The sequence below is a fragment of the Lolium perenne genome, chromosome 4 (assembly GCF_019359855.2).
Source record: "Lolium perenne isolate Kyuss_39 chromosome 4, Kyuss_2.0, whole genome shotgun sequence".
NCBI lineage: Eukaryota > Viridiplantae > Streptophyta > Magnoliopsida > Poales > Poaceae > Lolium > Lolium perenne.
In genome coordinates this window covers 268,045,766-268,064,089 of record NC_067247.2, presented here as the reverse complement: position 1 = coordinate 268,064,089, position 18,324 = coordinate 268,045,766, and the positions used below count along the sequence as shown (strand labels likewise).

The 18,324-nt window shown below is 47.2% G+C and overlaps 1 protein-coding gene across 1 annotated transcript; it reads left to right on the top strand.

Annotated features, from left to right (window-relative positions):
* The first annotated feature begins 13,752 nt into the window (after positions 1 to 13,752).
* Positions 13,753 to 17,501, top strand: LOC127294902 (transcription factor RF2b). Its single transcript, XM_051324812.2, has 4 exons — positions 13,753 to 14,343; positions 15,725 to 15,857; positions 16,299 to 16,383; positions 16,868 to 17,501. Exons 1-4 carry the CDS (start codon positions 13,850 to 13,852, stop codon positions 17,227 to 17,229), a joined length of 1,074 nt encoding a protein of 357 aa, XP_051180772.1. The 5' UTR covers positions 13,753 to 13,849; the 3' UTR covers positions 17,230 to 17,501.
* The last annotated feature ends 823 nt before the right edge of the window (positions 17,502 to 18,324 follow it).

Below are 18,324 nucleotides of genomic sequence, written 5' to 3'. Positions count from 1 at the left end.
GCACCGCCAGCCAGCTGTCGCGGGGCCCGTACCGCCATCAGGCTATTGCTGCTCGTCGCGCCGCCCTCCGTCGCCGACCTCTACCACACGGACCTAGCCATGGCTCCCTCCGCCGCCATCCAGGATCTACGCCGCCTCCCACCCCCTACACATCACCGCCGTCTCCCACGCCATCCACATCACCTCCGGCATTGACGAGCATGCGTCGCGCGACAGCATGTGCTGAGTGCTGGCACGCGTCGCGCGACAACATGTGGGTGAGTGCTCTGCGCCGTCGTCAGAAGAGGGAACATGTTGCCACGCTGCCCAGTTGCTCCGCGTCGCCGTCAGGAGATGGACCCCGCCCAGGTTCCCCTCACCACGCCGCCCGCTGCCGACCATCTCCAGCTACATCCATGCTGCCTATCCTCACGCGCGCGCTGCGCCTCCGCCATCAGTTGCTCATCTGCCCGACGGCCGCTGTGCTCCTGGGGACGTGATTTGGAGGACGAAGGGGGCGTGATTTGGGCATCACAGATACACCCAAATAGACAGATGGTCTAAGGGCATCTCCAACGGGGCGACGCAAACGGACGTTGAGCGACCGTTTGCATCCGCGCGGACCGAAAATGCGTCTGGGACCAGGCCCAGCGGCCCGACGCATAGTGTCCGGGCTGTCCATGGAGACATAAACCTGGCCCAAATATGCGTCAAGTTTGTGTCTCGGCGGACGCTGCACGGACGCGCCGAACTCACGTAGGACCCACGCATCAGTGGCAGGTGCGCCGCTAACATTCCCGCCAGTGGCCATTCATGTAGGGATTCGTAGCAAAGAAAACAAAAAAATTCCTATCGCGAGAACGCAATCCAAGGCAAGATGCAATCTAGAAGATGGGAGCAATGAGGGGATGAACGAGACTAACCCTTGAAGATTTCCAAAGCCTACAAGAGGAGGCTCTCGTTGCTGCGGTAGACGATCACTTGCCGCTTTCAAAAGCGCGTAGAAGATCTTGACAGTGCCACAATCGGGAAGCACCTCCGTACTCGGTCACACGTACGGTGTTGATGGCGACGTCCTTCTCCCCGTTCCAGCGGGCAGCGGAAGTAGTAGATCCTCCTTGGAATCCCGACAGCACGACGGCGTGGTGGCGGTGTCGATGGAGATCTCCGGCGGAGCTTCGATAAGCATATGCGGGAGATGTGGTGGAGGAGAGGTAGCTAGGGTTTTGGGGAGAGGGGGCTTGGGCGCCGGCCCTCATAGGGGTGCGGCCAAGGTGGAGCCAAGAGTGGCCGGCCAGCCCCTCCCCTCCTCTCTTTATATAGGTGGAAGCCCCAAGGATTAGGTCAAAAGTCTCCGAATAAGACCCCAACATAAACCTTCCATATGACCAAACCTAGGGGGAGTGGGACTCCCCCTTTTCCTTGGTGGGGTGGCCGGCCACCATGGGGAGGAGTCCACTTGGGACTCCTCCTCCCTTAGGCTGGTCGGCCAAGGTGGGTGGAGTCCCTCTGGGACTCCACCTTCCATGTTTATTTCTTCCGGACTCTTCTAGAACCTTCCAGAGAAAATACCGGATCATTTTCAAACCTAGAAAATGACTTCCTATATATGAATCTTATTCTCCGGACCATTCCGGACCTCCTCGTGATGTCCTGGATCCCATCCGAGACTCCGAACAAAACTTCGAACTCCATTCCATATTTCCATATCTACTTAAACGACATCAAACCTTAAGTGTGTCACCCTACGGTTCGCGAACTATGTAGACATGGTTGAGACTTCTCTCCGACCAATAACCAATAGCGGGATCTGGAGATCCATAATGGCTCCCACATATTCAACGATGACTTTAGTGATCGACTGAACCATTCACATACGATACCAATTCCCTTTGTCACGCGATATTTTACTTGTCCGAGGTTTGATCATCGGTATCTCTATACCTTGTTCAACCTCGTCTCCTGACAAGTACTCTTTACTCGTACCGTGGTATGTGGTCTCTTATGAACCATTCATATGCTTGCAAGCTATTTAGACGACATTCCACCGAGAGGGCCCAGAGTATATCTATCCGTCATCGGGATGGACAAATCCCACTGTTGATCCATATGCCTCAACTCATACTTTCCGGATACTTAATCCCACCTTTATAACCACCCATTTACGCAATGGAGTTTGATGTAATCAAAGTACCTTTCCGGTATAAGTGATTTACATGATCTCATGGTCGAAAGGACTAGGTAACTATGTATCGAAAAACTTATAGCAAATAACTTAATGACGTGATCTTATGCTACGCTTAATTGGGTGTGTCCATTACATCATTCACATAATGACATAACCTTGTTATTAATAACATCCAATGTTCATGATCATGAAACTATGATCATCTATTAATCAACAAGCTAGTTATACAAGAGGCTTACTAGGGACTCCTTGTTGTTCACATAACACACATGTATCAATGTTTTGGTTAATACAATTATAGCATGGTATGTAAACATTATCATAAACACAAAGATATATTATAATAACCATTTTATTATTGCCTCTTGGGCATATCTCCAACAGTCTCCCACTTGCACTAGAGTCAATAATCTAGTTTACATATGTAAAGATATAACACCTTGGCCTTCCGGTGCTTTATCATGTTTTGCTCACGGGAGAAGTTTTAGTCAACGGATCTGACATGCTCAGAAACGTATGTATTTTGCAATTCATTTGCGTCTCAACGCATCACTCATTTTTGAAATGAGTCGGCATTAAATATGTTTGGTCTTCTGGTGGAACCTTAATTCCGCGGTCTGAAATATGTCACTAATATTGTCATGCACAATATAGCTTCAAAGTTCTGACACTATCGGAACTACACCAAGTTCTTAAAGAACCTCTTGACTTAACATCCTCAGTCATTGTCAAAACAATGACATATTCTGCCTTCGTTTGTAGAATCCGTCACAACATTTAGAACTCATCTAAATCTAGCATAGACAACTTCTAGCTTATTGTGCTACCTTTTAAACAACACTTAGCCTAATTTGAGATTGAAATTTTATTTTTATATGTGACCAAACTAATATCGGTGCAACACCTTACAGCGATTTGTTTGTCATTACTCATACAAAACTATATATCCTTGGTTCTTCTAAAGCACTCAGGGATATTCTTACTGTTTATCCAATGATCATCACATGAATCATTCTGGTATATGCTCCTAACCATTTAGAGCATAGGACATCTGATATTGTACATATTATTCGTGATCTAAAATCACTCATGTGTTTTTACTCATTGAGTGTCAGATACACTCAAGTCTTGTAAAACCTTCACATGAAAAGAACACCTTCTTTATATTGAACTACTTCAATATTCATTCTATGTACTTTTTAACTTAAACTTTTATGTGTTTCAATCCATCTTCATAGATCTTGACACTAAATATGTTTCAGTTCATATCCTTTCATTGAAGTTTAATTCTCAATGAAACCTTTTTAATCAATTATATAATTACATTATTTATAATCAACGATATGTCATCTACATAAAGTATTACAAATATGTCTCAGCGCTCCCACTTAATTTTTTGCAAATGCAAGCCTCTTCATCGTCTCTGATGAAATCATAACTCTTTGATCATTTCATCTGGTGAAGATTCCAACTCCGCGATACTTACTTCATTCAATTGAAGTTCGTATTCCTATCTAGTATTCCACGGACTATCAAAACTCTTGGTTGTATCTTGTATACACCTTTAATATACACTTCTGTTAAGTAATGTATGTTGCCATCCTACTATCATATCTCATAAAAGAAATATGTAGCGATTACTAGAATAATCCACATAGACTGTAAGCATCGCTACGGAAGATCTAATCTTATCGTAGTCAATTCTTTGAACTTTGTCGTAAACTACTTTTTGACAAGTCGAGCTTCTTCAATGATATTCCATCCAAGTCCATCAATTTTATAGATCCATTTACTTTCAAAAAGTATTCATCTATCTTGATTTCATGGCGTACAGCCATTTTAACGGAGTTAGGGCCCATCATAACTTCTTTGTTTGTAGTTGGTTTATCATTGTTCAAAATCAATCCTTTGTCCACAAATCATTTATTTGATCACAAAGTAAACCATACCTACAAGGTTCAATAAGTACTTCGATCTCCATGGCTAAAACACTTTGTAGTCATGGAAGCCATGATCGTCGTGGCCGCTTCCGGAATCAATTTCCGATGCTGCGCTACTCTGATCATTATGCTCAGGTTCATAAACCTTATCAAGTTCTATTGTTCTCCCACTCAAATACTTCGCTAGAAAAAAAATTCTTGGAAATAAGCAAGTAACATTAACAAACACTTTTGTCTTTTACTTCATAGTGAAAAGAATTTCCAATCAATTCTTTGGGATAACCAACAAAGACATTCATCCGATTTTGGTTGTAAACTCTTAGACCAAAATTTAAAGAAAGGACTATTATGGTTTATACCCATGCCATAACTTGTATGGTGTCATTTCAACGGATCATGATGATGCTCTATTTAGTGTAAAAGCGGTAGTCTCTAAAGCATAATTCACAAAAATATAATGGCATCAATATTTTATCTCATCATTGACCCAACAAGGTTTGGATACATCTCTTGGATACTCCATCATCACTATGATACTCCAAGAAACGTGAGTTGTAGAACAATTTCATAACTCTCTTAGATGTTCGCTAAAACTCGTAATTCAAATATTTCCATCATGATCTAATCATAGATATTTGACTTTTCTATTACGATGATTTCCACTTCATGCTGAATTTTATTTGAATCCATTCAAATGTTTCAAACTTCTTCCTTATCGAATATATCCATATTTATATACTCAATTTATTGTTGGAAGTTTTCATGAAGTAGAAGAATCTCCCGCACACAACTATGCCCAGTGAACCACATACATCATCATGTATATTTCCACTAAGTTAGTTGCCCATTCAACTCTTGGCCTATGAACGGTATTTTAGTCATTCTCTTTTAGAAAAGATTTGCAAGCGCCAAACGATTCAAAAAATCAGATGACTCCAAAAATCCATTTGCATGGAATTCCTTCATGCGTTCCTTTCTAACATGACCTAAATGGGGGTTCCACAAATAAGTGGAATTCAAATCATTTGCCTTGTGGCATTTTAACGTCAGTGTTATGTATGTGTGTTTCACCATTAAGATTTATAATAACTTATCCATCGTACATGGAGTAATGTCATAATTTGAACAACTCATTGTTTTCATTTGACCAGAGCAAAATAACAATTATTAAGTTCTTTATTATAAATTATAAGGGCTAGGTAGAATGTCAACGACAAGCATAATAACACTTTATTATGTTCCAGATGTGCATTATTACCATATTCCTTATTAGTCACTTAGGCCATCATATTCTTGTATTGTGTTATATTGTATGACATCTCATACCAACCAATCTGGTACAAATACCCAAGAATTTCATTATGTGACCAAACAAGGAATACATCAATAACATGTATATCATTTATATACACCTGAGCTAGACTTTCTAGTCTTTTCTTTCTTTCTGCCAAAATATCTTTTGTAGTTTCTCTTTTAGCTTTCCTCATTCTCAGAAAATACTTCACCTTCAATAACTTCTAGGTTTGTTGGTCAAATACCAATAACCTTGAGGTTCTTACTTTGAAGTTGATCATCATATGACAAGTGTTTCAGATTTCACTATTAGTAACTTTGTAATATGATGAACAATTTCACTCATAATTTTATCCATCATATCATGACGACTTTTCCGAGACCATGTCTGTACATGCTAGGCTCGTAAAGTTTAACCTCAGTATTCGCATGTGCAAAACTGGCTTGCACCCGTTTTATGCACACGTAGAATCTATAACACCTGATCATCACGTGATGCTACGAAACGACGAGTCTTAGCAACGGTGCATACTAAGGACGATCACTTCATGGATATGCAAATATCGTTAGTGCCCCAATAGTTGGAGGATTGGGACGCCTTGCGTCTTCAACCTTCCTACATTCCCATAAAAATTATGAGTTTATGTAGTCTCACCAAATTATATTCTATCATCTTGCAATAAGGTCTTAGATATCACATATATCTCATACCTTGATTATTTCTGAAAACAAAATTTTCAGCTCCTTACTTTTCAAACAGATTTGAACTTCAAGTTTCACGGAGACAAGATAACTTTAGGTAATAATTGAAACCACAGCTCTTTGAATCAACAATGTGAGGTTTACTAAAAGTTTGCAATAGGACTTAATTATTTGTTGATTCTTTAACAATACGGTACCAGTCCGTAAAGTTTCTTGTCAGATTTTAACAGTATTTCTATCTCAATTACAAGACTAGCGCTTGGTAGAAAACGGATGCCAATACTACAAATTAATTCAAAATACTACTCAGACTATGTTTATGATAATTAGTTCATGTTTTAATCTAATTACTAATGAACTCCCACTTAATACAACATCCCTCATAGTTGTTAAGTGATACACGATCCACATCCACTACACCAAAACCGATCATCACGTGAGATGATGTAGCTTCAATGGTGAACATCAACATGTTGATCATATAATCCATATGACTCGTGTTCAACCTTTCGGTTTCCGTTGTCCCGATGCCATGTCTGTACATGCTAGGCTCGTCAAGCAAACCCAAGTATTCCGCGTGTGCAACATGCATGGCTTACACCCGTTGTATGTGAACATTGAGTCTATCACATCCGATCATCACGAGATGCTTTGAAACGACGAACTGTGCAACGGTGCATACGAGGGGAGAACACTTTATTATCTTGATATTAATGTGAGGGATCATCTTATAATGCTACCGTCGCGTTCTAAGCAAAATAAAATGCATAAAGGATTAACATCACATGCAATTCATATGTGATATGATATGGCCCTTTAGTCTTTGCGCCTTCGATCTTCATCTCCAAAGCACGGACATGATCTCCATCATCAACGGGCATGATCTCCATCATCGTCGGCGTAGCGTCAAGGTCCATGGCGCCGTCTTCATGGTTGTTCACCTCATGTAGCAACTATTACAACTACTTTGAAATACTACTCAACATGAAATTTAAAGACAACCATAAGGCTCCTGCCGGTTGCCACAATACAATAATGATCATCTCATACATATTCATTATCACATCATGGCCATATCACATCACCAAACCCTGCAAAAACAAGTTAGACGTCTCTAATTTGGTTTGCATATTTTACGTGGTTTAGGGTTTTCGGGTAAGATCTAATCTACCTACGAACATGAACCACAACGGTGATACTAGTGTTGTCAATAGAAAGAGTAAATTGAATCTTCACTATGGTGGGAGAGACAGACACCCGCATAGCCACTTATGCAATACAAGTTGCATGTCGAACGTGGAGCAAGTCTCATGAACGCGGTCATGTAAAGTTAGCCCGAGCCGCTTCATCCCACCATGCCACAAAGATGCAAAGTACTCGAACTAAAGACAACAAAGCATCAACGCCCACAAAACAATTGTGTTCTACTCGTGCAACCATCTATGCATAGACACGGCTCTGATACCACTGTAGGGATTCGTAGCAAAGAAAACAAAAAATTTCCTATCACGAGAACGCAATCCAAGCCAAGATGCAATCTAGAAGATGGGAGCAACGAGGGGATGAACGAGACTAACCCTTGAAGATTTCCAAAGCCTATAAGAGGAGGCTCTCGTTGCTGCGGTAGACGATCACTTGCCGCTTTCAAAAGCGCGTAGAAGATCTTGACAGTGCCACAATCGGGCAGCACCTCCGTACTCGGTCACACGTACAGTGTTGATGACGACGTCCTTCTCCCCGTTCCAGCGGGCAGCGGAAGTAGTAGATCCTCCTTGGAATCCCGACAGCACGACGGCGTGGTGGCGGTGTCGATGGAGATCTCCGGCGGAGCTTCGATAAGCATATGCGGGAGATGTGGTGGAGGAGAGGTAGCTAGGGTTTTGGGGAGAGGGGGCTTGGGCGCCGGCCCTCATAGGGGTGCGGCCAAGGTGGAGCCAAGAGTGGCCGGCCAGCCCCTCCCCTCCTCTCTTTATATAGGTGGAAGCCCCAAGGATTAGGTCAAAAGTCTCCGAATAAGACCCCAACATAAACCTTCCATATGACCAAACCTAGGGGGAGTGGGACTCCTCCTTTTCCTTGGTGGGGTGGCCGGCCACCATGGGGAGGAGTCCACTTGGGACTACTCCTCCCTTAGGCTGGCCGGTCAAGGTGGGTGGAGTCCCGACTCCACCTTCCATGCTTATTTCTTCCGGACTCTTCTAGAACCTTCCAGAGAAAATACCAGATCATTTTCAAACCTAGAAAATGACTTCCTATATATGAATCTTATTCTCCGGACCATTCCGGACCTCCTCGTGATGTCCTGGATCCCATCCGAGACTCCGAACAAAACTTCGAACTCCATTCCATATTTCCATATCTACTTAAACAACATCAAACCTTAAGTGTGTCACCCTACGGTTCGCGAACTATGTAGACATGGTTGAGACTTCTCTCCGACCAATAACCAATAGCGGGATCTGGAGATCCATAATGGCTCCCACATATTCAACGATGACTTTAGTGATCGACTGAACCATTCACATACGATACCAATTCCCTTTGTCACGCGATATTTTACTTGTCCGAGGTTTGATCATCGGTATCTCTATACCTTGTTCAACCTCGTCTCCTGACAAGTACTCTTTATTCGTACCGTGGTATGTGGTCTCTTATGAATCATTCATATGCTTGCAAGCTATTTAGACGACATTCCACCGAGAGGGCCCAGAGTATATCTATCCGTCATCGGGATGGACAAATCCCACTGTTGATCCATATGCCTCAACTCATACTTTCCGGATACTTAATCCCACCTTTATAACCACCCATTTACGCAGTGGCGTTTGATGTAATCAAAGTACCTTTCCGGTATAAGTGATTTACATGATCTCATGGTCGAAAGGACTAGGTAACTATGTATCGAAAAGCTTATAGCAAATAACTTAATGACGTGATCTTATGCTACGCTTAATTGGGTGTGTCCATTACATCATTCACATAATGTCATAACCTTGTTATTAATAACATCCAATGTTCATGATCATGAAACTATGATCATCTATTAATCAACAAGCTAGTTATACAAGAGGCTTACTAGGGACTCCTTATTGTTCACATAACACACATGTATCAATGTTTCGGTTAATACAATTATAGCATGGTATGTAAACATTATCATAAACACAAAGATATATTATAATAACCATTTTATTATTGCCTCTTGGGCATATCTCCAACAATTCACAGTGCGAAAAATGAAAGTAGACCGGCGCCAACAATCCAGGCCATAGCGATGGACGTCCTCGTCGCCGCAGCCACCATGGTTTCCGAGGGAACCCTCGCAGCCGCCGCCCCGGACTCCCCCATAACCACCACCATAGCCCTAATGGAGGCCGCATCTCCGGCCCAATCTAAGCGTGCCGCCACCGACGGCCAGGAAGCTAACCCGAAGGCGGCAAAGAAGGTGATGTCCAAGGAGGAGAAATGCGCCGAGGCCGTGAAGCATCGCGGTCGGTGCAAGAATCTGAAGGAGATGAATCGCGTGGCAGATGCAGGTGAAAGCCGACGCGCAGGTAGGCCTCCATCCGAGCCTACCGGAGGCCATGCTCCTCGTCAAACAAGATAGGATCGATGTCTATGGCTGATCTAGTCCGGGAGGCATCAACCCTTGCATTGAGCCAGACCTTGAAGAAGATCATGGTCGAGAATCAAGCCGCCCTGGACCAAAGGACGAGAAGAAGCGTCTGGAGAAAGAGGCAGCAACTGCCATCTACCTCAACCTCACCAAAGAGGTCATTGAGGTCCAAAGGATGGACGTTGAGGCCAAATTGCGTGACGCCGAAGTTAGAAGGATGGATACTGAAGCCAAGACCCGTGCAGAGGACACAAGGATCATGTTGGCCGACTTGAGCAACATGGACGGCGACACCAGGACCTGGTTCATCAAGAAGCGCGCCGAAATATGAGCGCGAGACGCCTGATATGTGGCGCCATTGTCAAGCACCATGGCCTCCTTTTGGACTATGTTATGGCCATATTGTGTCCCTTTTGGACTCTATTTTGTGTCGTACCGTGTGCAAAATATGATGAACTTATTTGAGACCTCAATTTAAGCCAATATGATGTGACCTCAATTGGAGACACACGACGTAAACGGACGCATGCACATTTTCGCGTCCGTGGACCGACGCAAACGGAGACGCGCGGATATTTTGGATTTCTGAAATGCGTCGATGGCGGTGGAGATGCCCTAATTAGGTGCGTGCGTGTACCGAGCCTAGTTCCAGCAGCATCAGGGCATCTCCAGCGGCGTGACGCATTTCAGACGCTCAAATTGTCCGCTCGCATCCGTTTGCGTCGCCTGGCGGACGCCAAAATGACCGCGAGGGGCGAAATGTCCGTTTGCGTCGGGGGCTACCTCCAGCGGTCCGACGCATTTTGGACATGCAAATGTTTTTTTTTGGTGCTACTTCTTTTCAATTTTGTTCAATGATCAAGTTTTAAACGCGAAAAAGTTATACTCAATGATGTCATGTTGGTCGAATCGAATAGATTATAGCCTAAACAATTAACCAGATACTTCAATCGACTAGATTCAAACATATTTAACATACAAAGAAGAAGAAAATTATAAACATATAAACTGAAACTATTTTTTGGCCTTCTTGTTAGAAGGCCCTGCCTCGTCGTCGAAACTCCTGCGCCTCTTGCTTGTCACCTCCTCGTCGGAACTGGAGAACGACGCGCCCGTCGAGGAGTTGAAACTGGAAGAAATGACGTCTTCGTCGTCGTCGGTGAACGGACGACGACGCGCCGCCCGCGCCAGTGCCCTGGACTTCTTCCTTGCTGCCGCCTTGTCGTCCGCCGCCTCCTGCGCCTCCAACCGGGCGAACTTGCTGTCGGAGTCCTCCTCCTCCTCCTGGCCCTCCTCCTCGTCCTCGGCGTCGCTGGCAGCGCCGCCTCCGTCCTCCTCCTGGCCTTCGCTGCCATTGCCACCTCCGTCCTCCTCGTCCGCACTCGGCGTGGAGGCAGGGTCGCTGGGCGTGGAGCCCGGATCGCTTGGTGTCGTAGGGGATTCCCACCAATGCAGAAATCCAGGCGACTTGCCCTCGCTCTCCTAGTCGGACGGCAGCGTGTAGTCGCTCATGGCGTGCCGGTGTTGGAGAAGAAGAAGAGGAAGAAGAAGGAGGCGGTTGAACTTGAATTACCGTAGACGCGGGGGTTATAATGTGCAAGGATTAACGGAGGCGCGTATAACGAAGAGGCCGGTGTTGCTCTTCCGCGGCGGTTCGGTGCTCCATTGATCGCCGCGGTTGCCACACCGGCGCGCATTGTGAATTCGAGGCCGATCGAACCTAGGTCGCTGCCAGGCGGGCCCGTGGGGAAGCGAGCGGACGCTCGGCGCGACCGCCGAGCGTCCGCCGAGACGCAAACCTGGCGCCGCGGACGGCCCGGTCACTTTGCGTGGCGCCGCTGGAGAGGGTACCAGACGCATTTTCGGTCGCAAATGGTGGTTCAGCGTCCGTTTGCATCACCCCGCTGGAGATGCCCTCACGCCGGGCGGTGGCAGCACGGCGCGCATGCACGAGGCCGACCCGCACCGGAAGAATAAGGAAGAGCTCGTCCGTCTGGTCGCCCACGTGAGCGCTGGCATCACCCATTCCCATTCCTCCTTCCTCATCTCAGAGCATCTCCACTCGTGCCCCCGTCGAGGCCCCCGGCGAGCGTTTTTTCCATCCGGACGGCGTAATTTGGCCCAGTCGCGCCCCCGGTTCCTCGTTTTCGTCCGGATTTGGCCCTTCATCCATCCGGCGAGCCCACGCCACCCCCGGCCCCCCGGGGAGCGCTCGGGGACTCCGGACGAAACGAAAGCGCGCGAAACGTTCCCGCGCGTCTGGTGGCCCCAACTTGTCGGCGAGAGACACCGATCGTCGTCCTCATCGCATCGTCTTCCGCGCGCTGTAAAAGCCTGCCGCCGGTCAGCATTCGCCGGACGCGTAGCTTCCACGCGGCGAGTTAATACCCCTACCGCTATTTATCGCCGAACTACCCCGGCTGCCCCGCATTCACCTCCTCGCTCGTCTTCCCCCAAATCATCCCCGAACTCGAAGGAACCAGCAATGGCGAACGACGGTGCGGCCAACAACGGCTTCGGCCGCCGCTCTCTCCACCAATGGGAGGGGCGACTCCTGCACGCGGCGGGCTACCCTGCGCCGCCGGACTTCCGCGCCGGGAGGCCGGAGGCCGAGCGCAGCGGCGTGCCGATCCCGCCGCCGCCAACGGGTGGCGGCGCACTCGAAGCGGCGATCGAGGAGGTGCGCGTCACTCTCGCTGACGAGCGGCGCGCGGATCCGCGCTTCTTCCCCGACAACCACGAAGCGTGGATCGCGTTCTTCCGGCGAAGGTACGAACGCGAACTCGCCGCTCGACGGCCCTCCTCCTCCTCCCGCAAGGAACAACGCCGCCGGCCGCCGCCGATGGTGGAGCGCGCCCAACCGCACCCTCGAGAATGTGCTCGCGCACATCGAGGACGGGAACTCCCCGTCCTCGGGGATGCCGCCGCCGGTGGCGGCTACCGTGTCGCGCCGGCACGGTAGTTCCCGGATACCGAGGAGGATGGCGCCGTCCTCTTCGTCGTCGGGCTCGAGATCGGCGTCTAGGTCCGGCGGGTCGACGCCGGCCACCGTCAAGAAGGAGTGGCCGTCTCCCGCCACCGTGAAGAAGGAGCCGACGTCTCCACCGCCGACCGTAGGGCGCAGCCGGCGCGCTCGTCATCCGCGACCAGCCCTCCTCGCGCAACGCGGCGGAAGAGGAAGACGACGAAGAATGAGGCCGCCGCGCCGCCGCCAACCAGCTCGCCGAGGAGGAGGCGAAGCGCGCGGAGGACGCCGCGGTGGCGGAGGCGATCGCCGGTGTCGCCGAAGGACCCGGTGCCCGCCGACAACAGCCTCCCCATCGACGCCGCTGGCCGAGTGGTCCAGCGCGATCGGGAGCACCAGAGGCGGAGCGGCGGCGGATATTGGATCCGGCCGCCGCGCGACAACTCGCCGCCGCGCCGCCGCACCGCCGTCCTCGCGGAACGCCGCGCCAGGAGGTGATCAAGCTCGAGGAGAGCAACGACGACGACATCTACCGGCCGTCGCCTCCACGCGCCGGCGACGCCGGCCGTGGCACGAGCCGCTGGGACGAGGCGCCGCCACCCCAGGACGACGCCGGCTCCAGCGACGACGACGACGGCGGCGACTACACGACCTTCTACCGCCATTTCGGCATGTAGGAGGCCGCTTTTAGTTTTAGTATTAGTTTGCCAATCGCCGAATTCAAATATATGTACGAATTCGGCCTATTTATGTACGAACTCGCCTCTATATGTTAAATATCATTAAATTTCGCTTATGTTTGAACGAATTCGCCTATTTTGTCTGAATTCGTCGTATTACGTTGCATCCATCCTGGGCTCGCGGCTGGGAAAATGGGCCTCCCCACGCCAAATCTTCTTCCAATCCGGACGAAAATTTCGCCGGATTTGGACGAAAATTTCGCCGGATTTGGGCGTGGGAGCCGAAACGAGTGGGGATGCTCTCATCACAGTCCCAGATCCCACTCCACCTCTCTTAAAAACCAAACCAAACCAAACCCGAGAGCGAGCTACAGGAATAACACAGCAGCGGCAGCAGCCTGCCTGCCCCTGCGCGTCCTATCTACACCTCCTCCTCCTCCACTCCCCGGCCGCCCGACCACCCGACCGCGCCGCCTCCCCCAACCAATGCAGCAGCCCAAGCCCGCCGATCCGCCGCCGCGCCCCTTCCCGCCACCTTCCCCATCGATGGCGGCGGCGGCCAACGCCATGCGCGGCGCGCACCACCGCCGCGCCAGATCTGAGGTCGCCTTCCGCCTCCCGGACGACCTCGACCTCGCCAGCGCCGGCGCCGACGCCGACGCCTCCGCGGCCTTCGACGAGATCGGCTCCGAGGACGACCTCTTCTCCACCTTCATGGACATCGAGAAGATCTCCTCCGGCCCCGCCGCCGCCGCCGACCGCGACCGCCACCGCGCCGCCGAGACCTCGTCCCCGCCGCGGCCCAAGCACCGCTACAGCAGCTCCGTCGACGGCTCCGGCCTCTTCTCCGCCGCCGCCAGCGCCGCAAGGAAGGACGCCGCCGCCGCCCAGGCGCTCGCCGACGTCCTCGAGGCCAAGAAGGCCATGTCCCCCGAGCAGCTCGCCGAGCTCGCAGCCATTGACCCCAAGCGAGCCAAAAGGTGCCGCCCATCCCGATCTCTCCCTCCTCCGTCTGCTCAGTTCGTTATGCGTGCTCCGTAGATGCGGAATGTTGAGTACTTGCGCTACTGTCTAGTTGGTAGGGATATGGCTGTACGCTATAGATCACTTCTTTCGTTCTTCCGAGGTGGCGGGTGATGACGTGAGAACTCCAAGGACAATCATCATCTTTTTCTTTACAGAAATGCCTACAGCTTAGGGAAACGATGCTCATTTTGGCCTTTCTGTACGTACGTACCGTGGCTAGATGGTGTTGGATGGTTGGCTGGCAGGTTGGAAGTTAAGACCTTGGTTGGTGGGATTATGGACAACTGCCTGTTCCTGTTAGATGGCTGGGTTGTACGTATTGTGCTGCAGAGTTGGGTAGTTAACCAAGATTTCTTTTCCAGTAAAAGGGTAGCTGCTGTGATTCACTTAATTTCTTACTTGCAGTGTGCTCAGACGCGATTTAGTTTTGAGGATTACATTGCTACTATGGGCTTACTAACGATGCATAGAAATGCTACACACTAGACTCGTGGGGCATGCAAATTTATTATGACTAATTGAGTGGCTTGATTGCGAAAGGAAGTAGGAGACCAATGATAGCTGATAGTACATGACAGGGTTTTCCTTTCTCGCCTACACTTTTCTGTTCGAATCATTCCTTCAAGTCATTCATAGCCAATCAAATTGCTGAAAGTGACATCGCACTGTACAAAACTTATCTGCTAGCTAGCTGTAAACAGCTGGATTTTCATTTCTGAAACTCTCATTTTCTTCTAAAGATTTGATGCATCAGTTAGTCTTTTCTGTATGCTGCAAAACTTTTGATGTCGCTTGCAAGGCTGCAATGTACTCCTGTCTCCAAAGTTAGTTTTTTTTTTCTTAAAAAAATTCAGCATGGTGGAGATATTACCAGAGATAATCGTCATAATATCAATTTTTCACAGCTCAACAAACTTCTGATTTTATACTTTTAATGAGATCTTCCCCATCCAAACTTTGAAGTCAATGTCGTTTATTTACAGTAAAATGCATGGTGCATCAAAATTAACTGCACTTAAAAGAAATGTTCACCTTGAAGTTATGTGTACAGCCAGGTTTCAGCCATATAATGTTCTAAGTACGATTTTTCTGGCTCTTATGGCACAGTCCATTTTTTGTAGGGTCCTGACCCATGGGTGCTTTGAATTTGTGCATTCTGTTTATCATGAAAAAGGAAATTGAAGGTGCATTTACAATACAGATGCTTAGGCATTGCTAGTTGTGGTGCATGAGCTCTGCTATGCCCCATAGTCTTTAATATCCAATATGTTTTTCCTAACAAGATTCAAAACATTTGGAGGCTTGTGTTAACTCTCTAAGTTTGTTGTCGCGCAGAATTCTAGCAAACAGACAATCTGCGGCTCGATCAAAAGAAAGAAAGGCTCGTTATATGACAGAACTCGAGAGGAAGGTTCAAACTCTTCAGACTGAAGCGACTACTCTCTCAGCTCAGCTCACACTATTTCAGGTACACTTTTCCCGCTTTCCGTCTATCTGTCGTCTCATGGGTATCAGGCACAGTAATTCTATGTAGTTTATTGCAGTAGCAAAATAAGCTTGCCGTGTATCGTAATTACTAGGCAACTACCAGATTAGAGCTTCTTTGCAGATCGAATCTGGATTCTTTGAATGTAATCATGTATGGACTAGGACTTGCACATGCTGTGATAAATCTATAGACCCATTGGATTATTATATGTTGTTATGGGAGCTTTTAGGAGAGTTAATCCTGATTCTCTGCATGAGAGAATAAATAATTGTGTTGATTGTTGACTTTGACTGTCTCGTTCTGGGGGTTGCTATATTTTTATGTTGTTGACTTTGAAGGAGCATCAAGCTTCTAGGATTGCTGCGCTGTTGAGTTGAATGACTTGATGCCCATTAAATGTTGTGTTTTATTAACTCGCAGAGAGATACAACTGGGCTTTCTTCAGAAAATGCAGAGCTCAAGATAAGGTTGCAGGCCATGGAGCAACAAGCTCAATTGCGTGATGGTAATCATTTTTCCCTTGATTAGATTAATAATGATACTGTAGTTTTCAGTTTAATACTTTTCAGTAACATAACTATTTATAAAACTGGCATGTCTTGGAACTGATATTAGATGTCATCCAAAACAGTAATCATTTTCTGTTTGCTCACTCTGTTTCATGTTATAAGTCAGTCTAGGCTTATATTTTTTTCCATTGCTTCAGTCATTGTTTCTGGTGGAAGTAAAACTTGACATTATTTTACTCATCTGGTGCTCTTTTCTTATTTGCAGTATTATAAATGTACTTTATGTTTTTTCTTGTAACAGACACCTGGAATAAGGTTACGTTTGGCTTTATCAAATCACCACATATAATGCATTTGTACCTATAATATAAGGAACAGATTGATTTGTACTGGACCAGTGTAGAACAAAGTGGTGACTGTAATTTGCTTTTGTTAGAATACCTATGCCTAATGGTGTAAAAAACCTGGTATATCGTGCAGCTCTGAATGACGCCCTGAAGCAGGAAGTGGAGAGGCTTAAGATGGCTACCGGTGAGATGTCAAATTCCAGTGATGCATATAGCATGGGATTGCAACATGTCCTATACAACTCTTCCTTCTTCCCGCAATCCCAGCAAAACACAGCCCAGCACCAGGGTGGTGCCCGGTTTCCACCCCCATTCCACCCACCTCATCCGAATGTACCAAACCATCAGATGCTTTCCCACCCAAACACGCTCTCAGATATCATGCAGCAGGACCATCTTGCGCGGCTCCAGGGTTTGGACATCAGCAAAGGGCATCCAGTTGTGAAGTCAGAGAGCAGCTCGATCTCTGCCAGCGAAAGCAGCAGCACCTTCTAACCTGGCCTATCCTGATCGAGTACTCAGTTTCATTAGATTCCTTTGTTCATAGCCTGACATCCTTGTGCTGTTTCTGGTTCTGTAAGCTCAATTTTTCATTCATTTGTTCGATTTAGTTGAAATTCATTGTAATCTCAGTTGCTGATTTTGTAGACACAAACCCTGTGTTCCTCCCACCTGTTTGTATCGGGTTCATTTCCTGCGTGGATGTAGTTTGGGATTATATTGGGAAAATGGGAGTGGCTTTCTCCCAAATACTTGTGTTCTTTTCAGTTGTTGAGAGCTGAGACTGACTTTTTCCTCATCAGAACACAGTGATTGTGTGATGTTTATCGTAGTGTGGAGCTAGTTTTTCTTGTGATATATTGTGTGTATTTAGCATTTGTGTGTGCACATGACTAGTATTTCAAAGCACTAATTTTATGATCAAGAAATCGAAATGCACATGTTTCTTTCATGGGGTTTTGAAAAGAAGATAGGCAAATGCATGTTTATTGCATCAATCTGCTCTACTCTGTCAAGCTAGCAGGGAGTGATGTTTTGGCTTTTGCGTGCATATGTTCCTTTTATTTTAAAATAATGCATCTTTGATACATTTTGAAATATTAAAAAATTGCAAACAAAAAACTTACATGTGCATCTTCACATGCTACGTGCACTGTGCGCACAAGGTCTTCCATGAAAAATTGACTTGTCAATTGAGCTGTGTGAAAAAAAAACAAAATTTTGGTGTAAAAATACTGCTTTTTGTGAGACATGTTTTATCCACGGGCACATAGATTGTCGAGATGTACATGCAATTTTTTTGACAATTAGAAATATGGGTGGAGGGAGCATATGCACTCGTGAGCTGCATCCCTAAATTAACCATAGATCAGCATTTCGATCTGGTAAAATCCAACACCCCCGACCCTCTCGGGTGTGGGCTATTCCGTCCATGGTTAGAGCATCTCCAACAGGCGCGCTATAAAAACCCTAGTATACAGTACACGGAGATGAAATCACAGACGCGCTATCTGTGGCGGTGCTGCAATTTTTTTGGAGGTGCACGACTTTTTGCACTATCCGGGGCGCCAAATGTGACGCGTCGGCTGC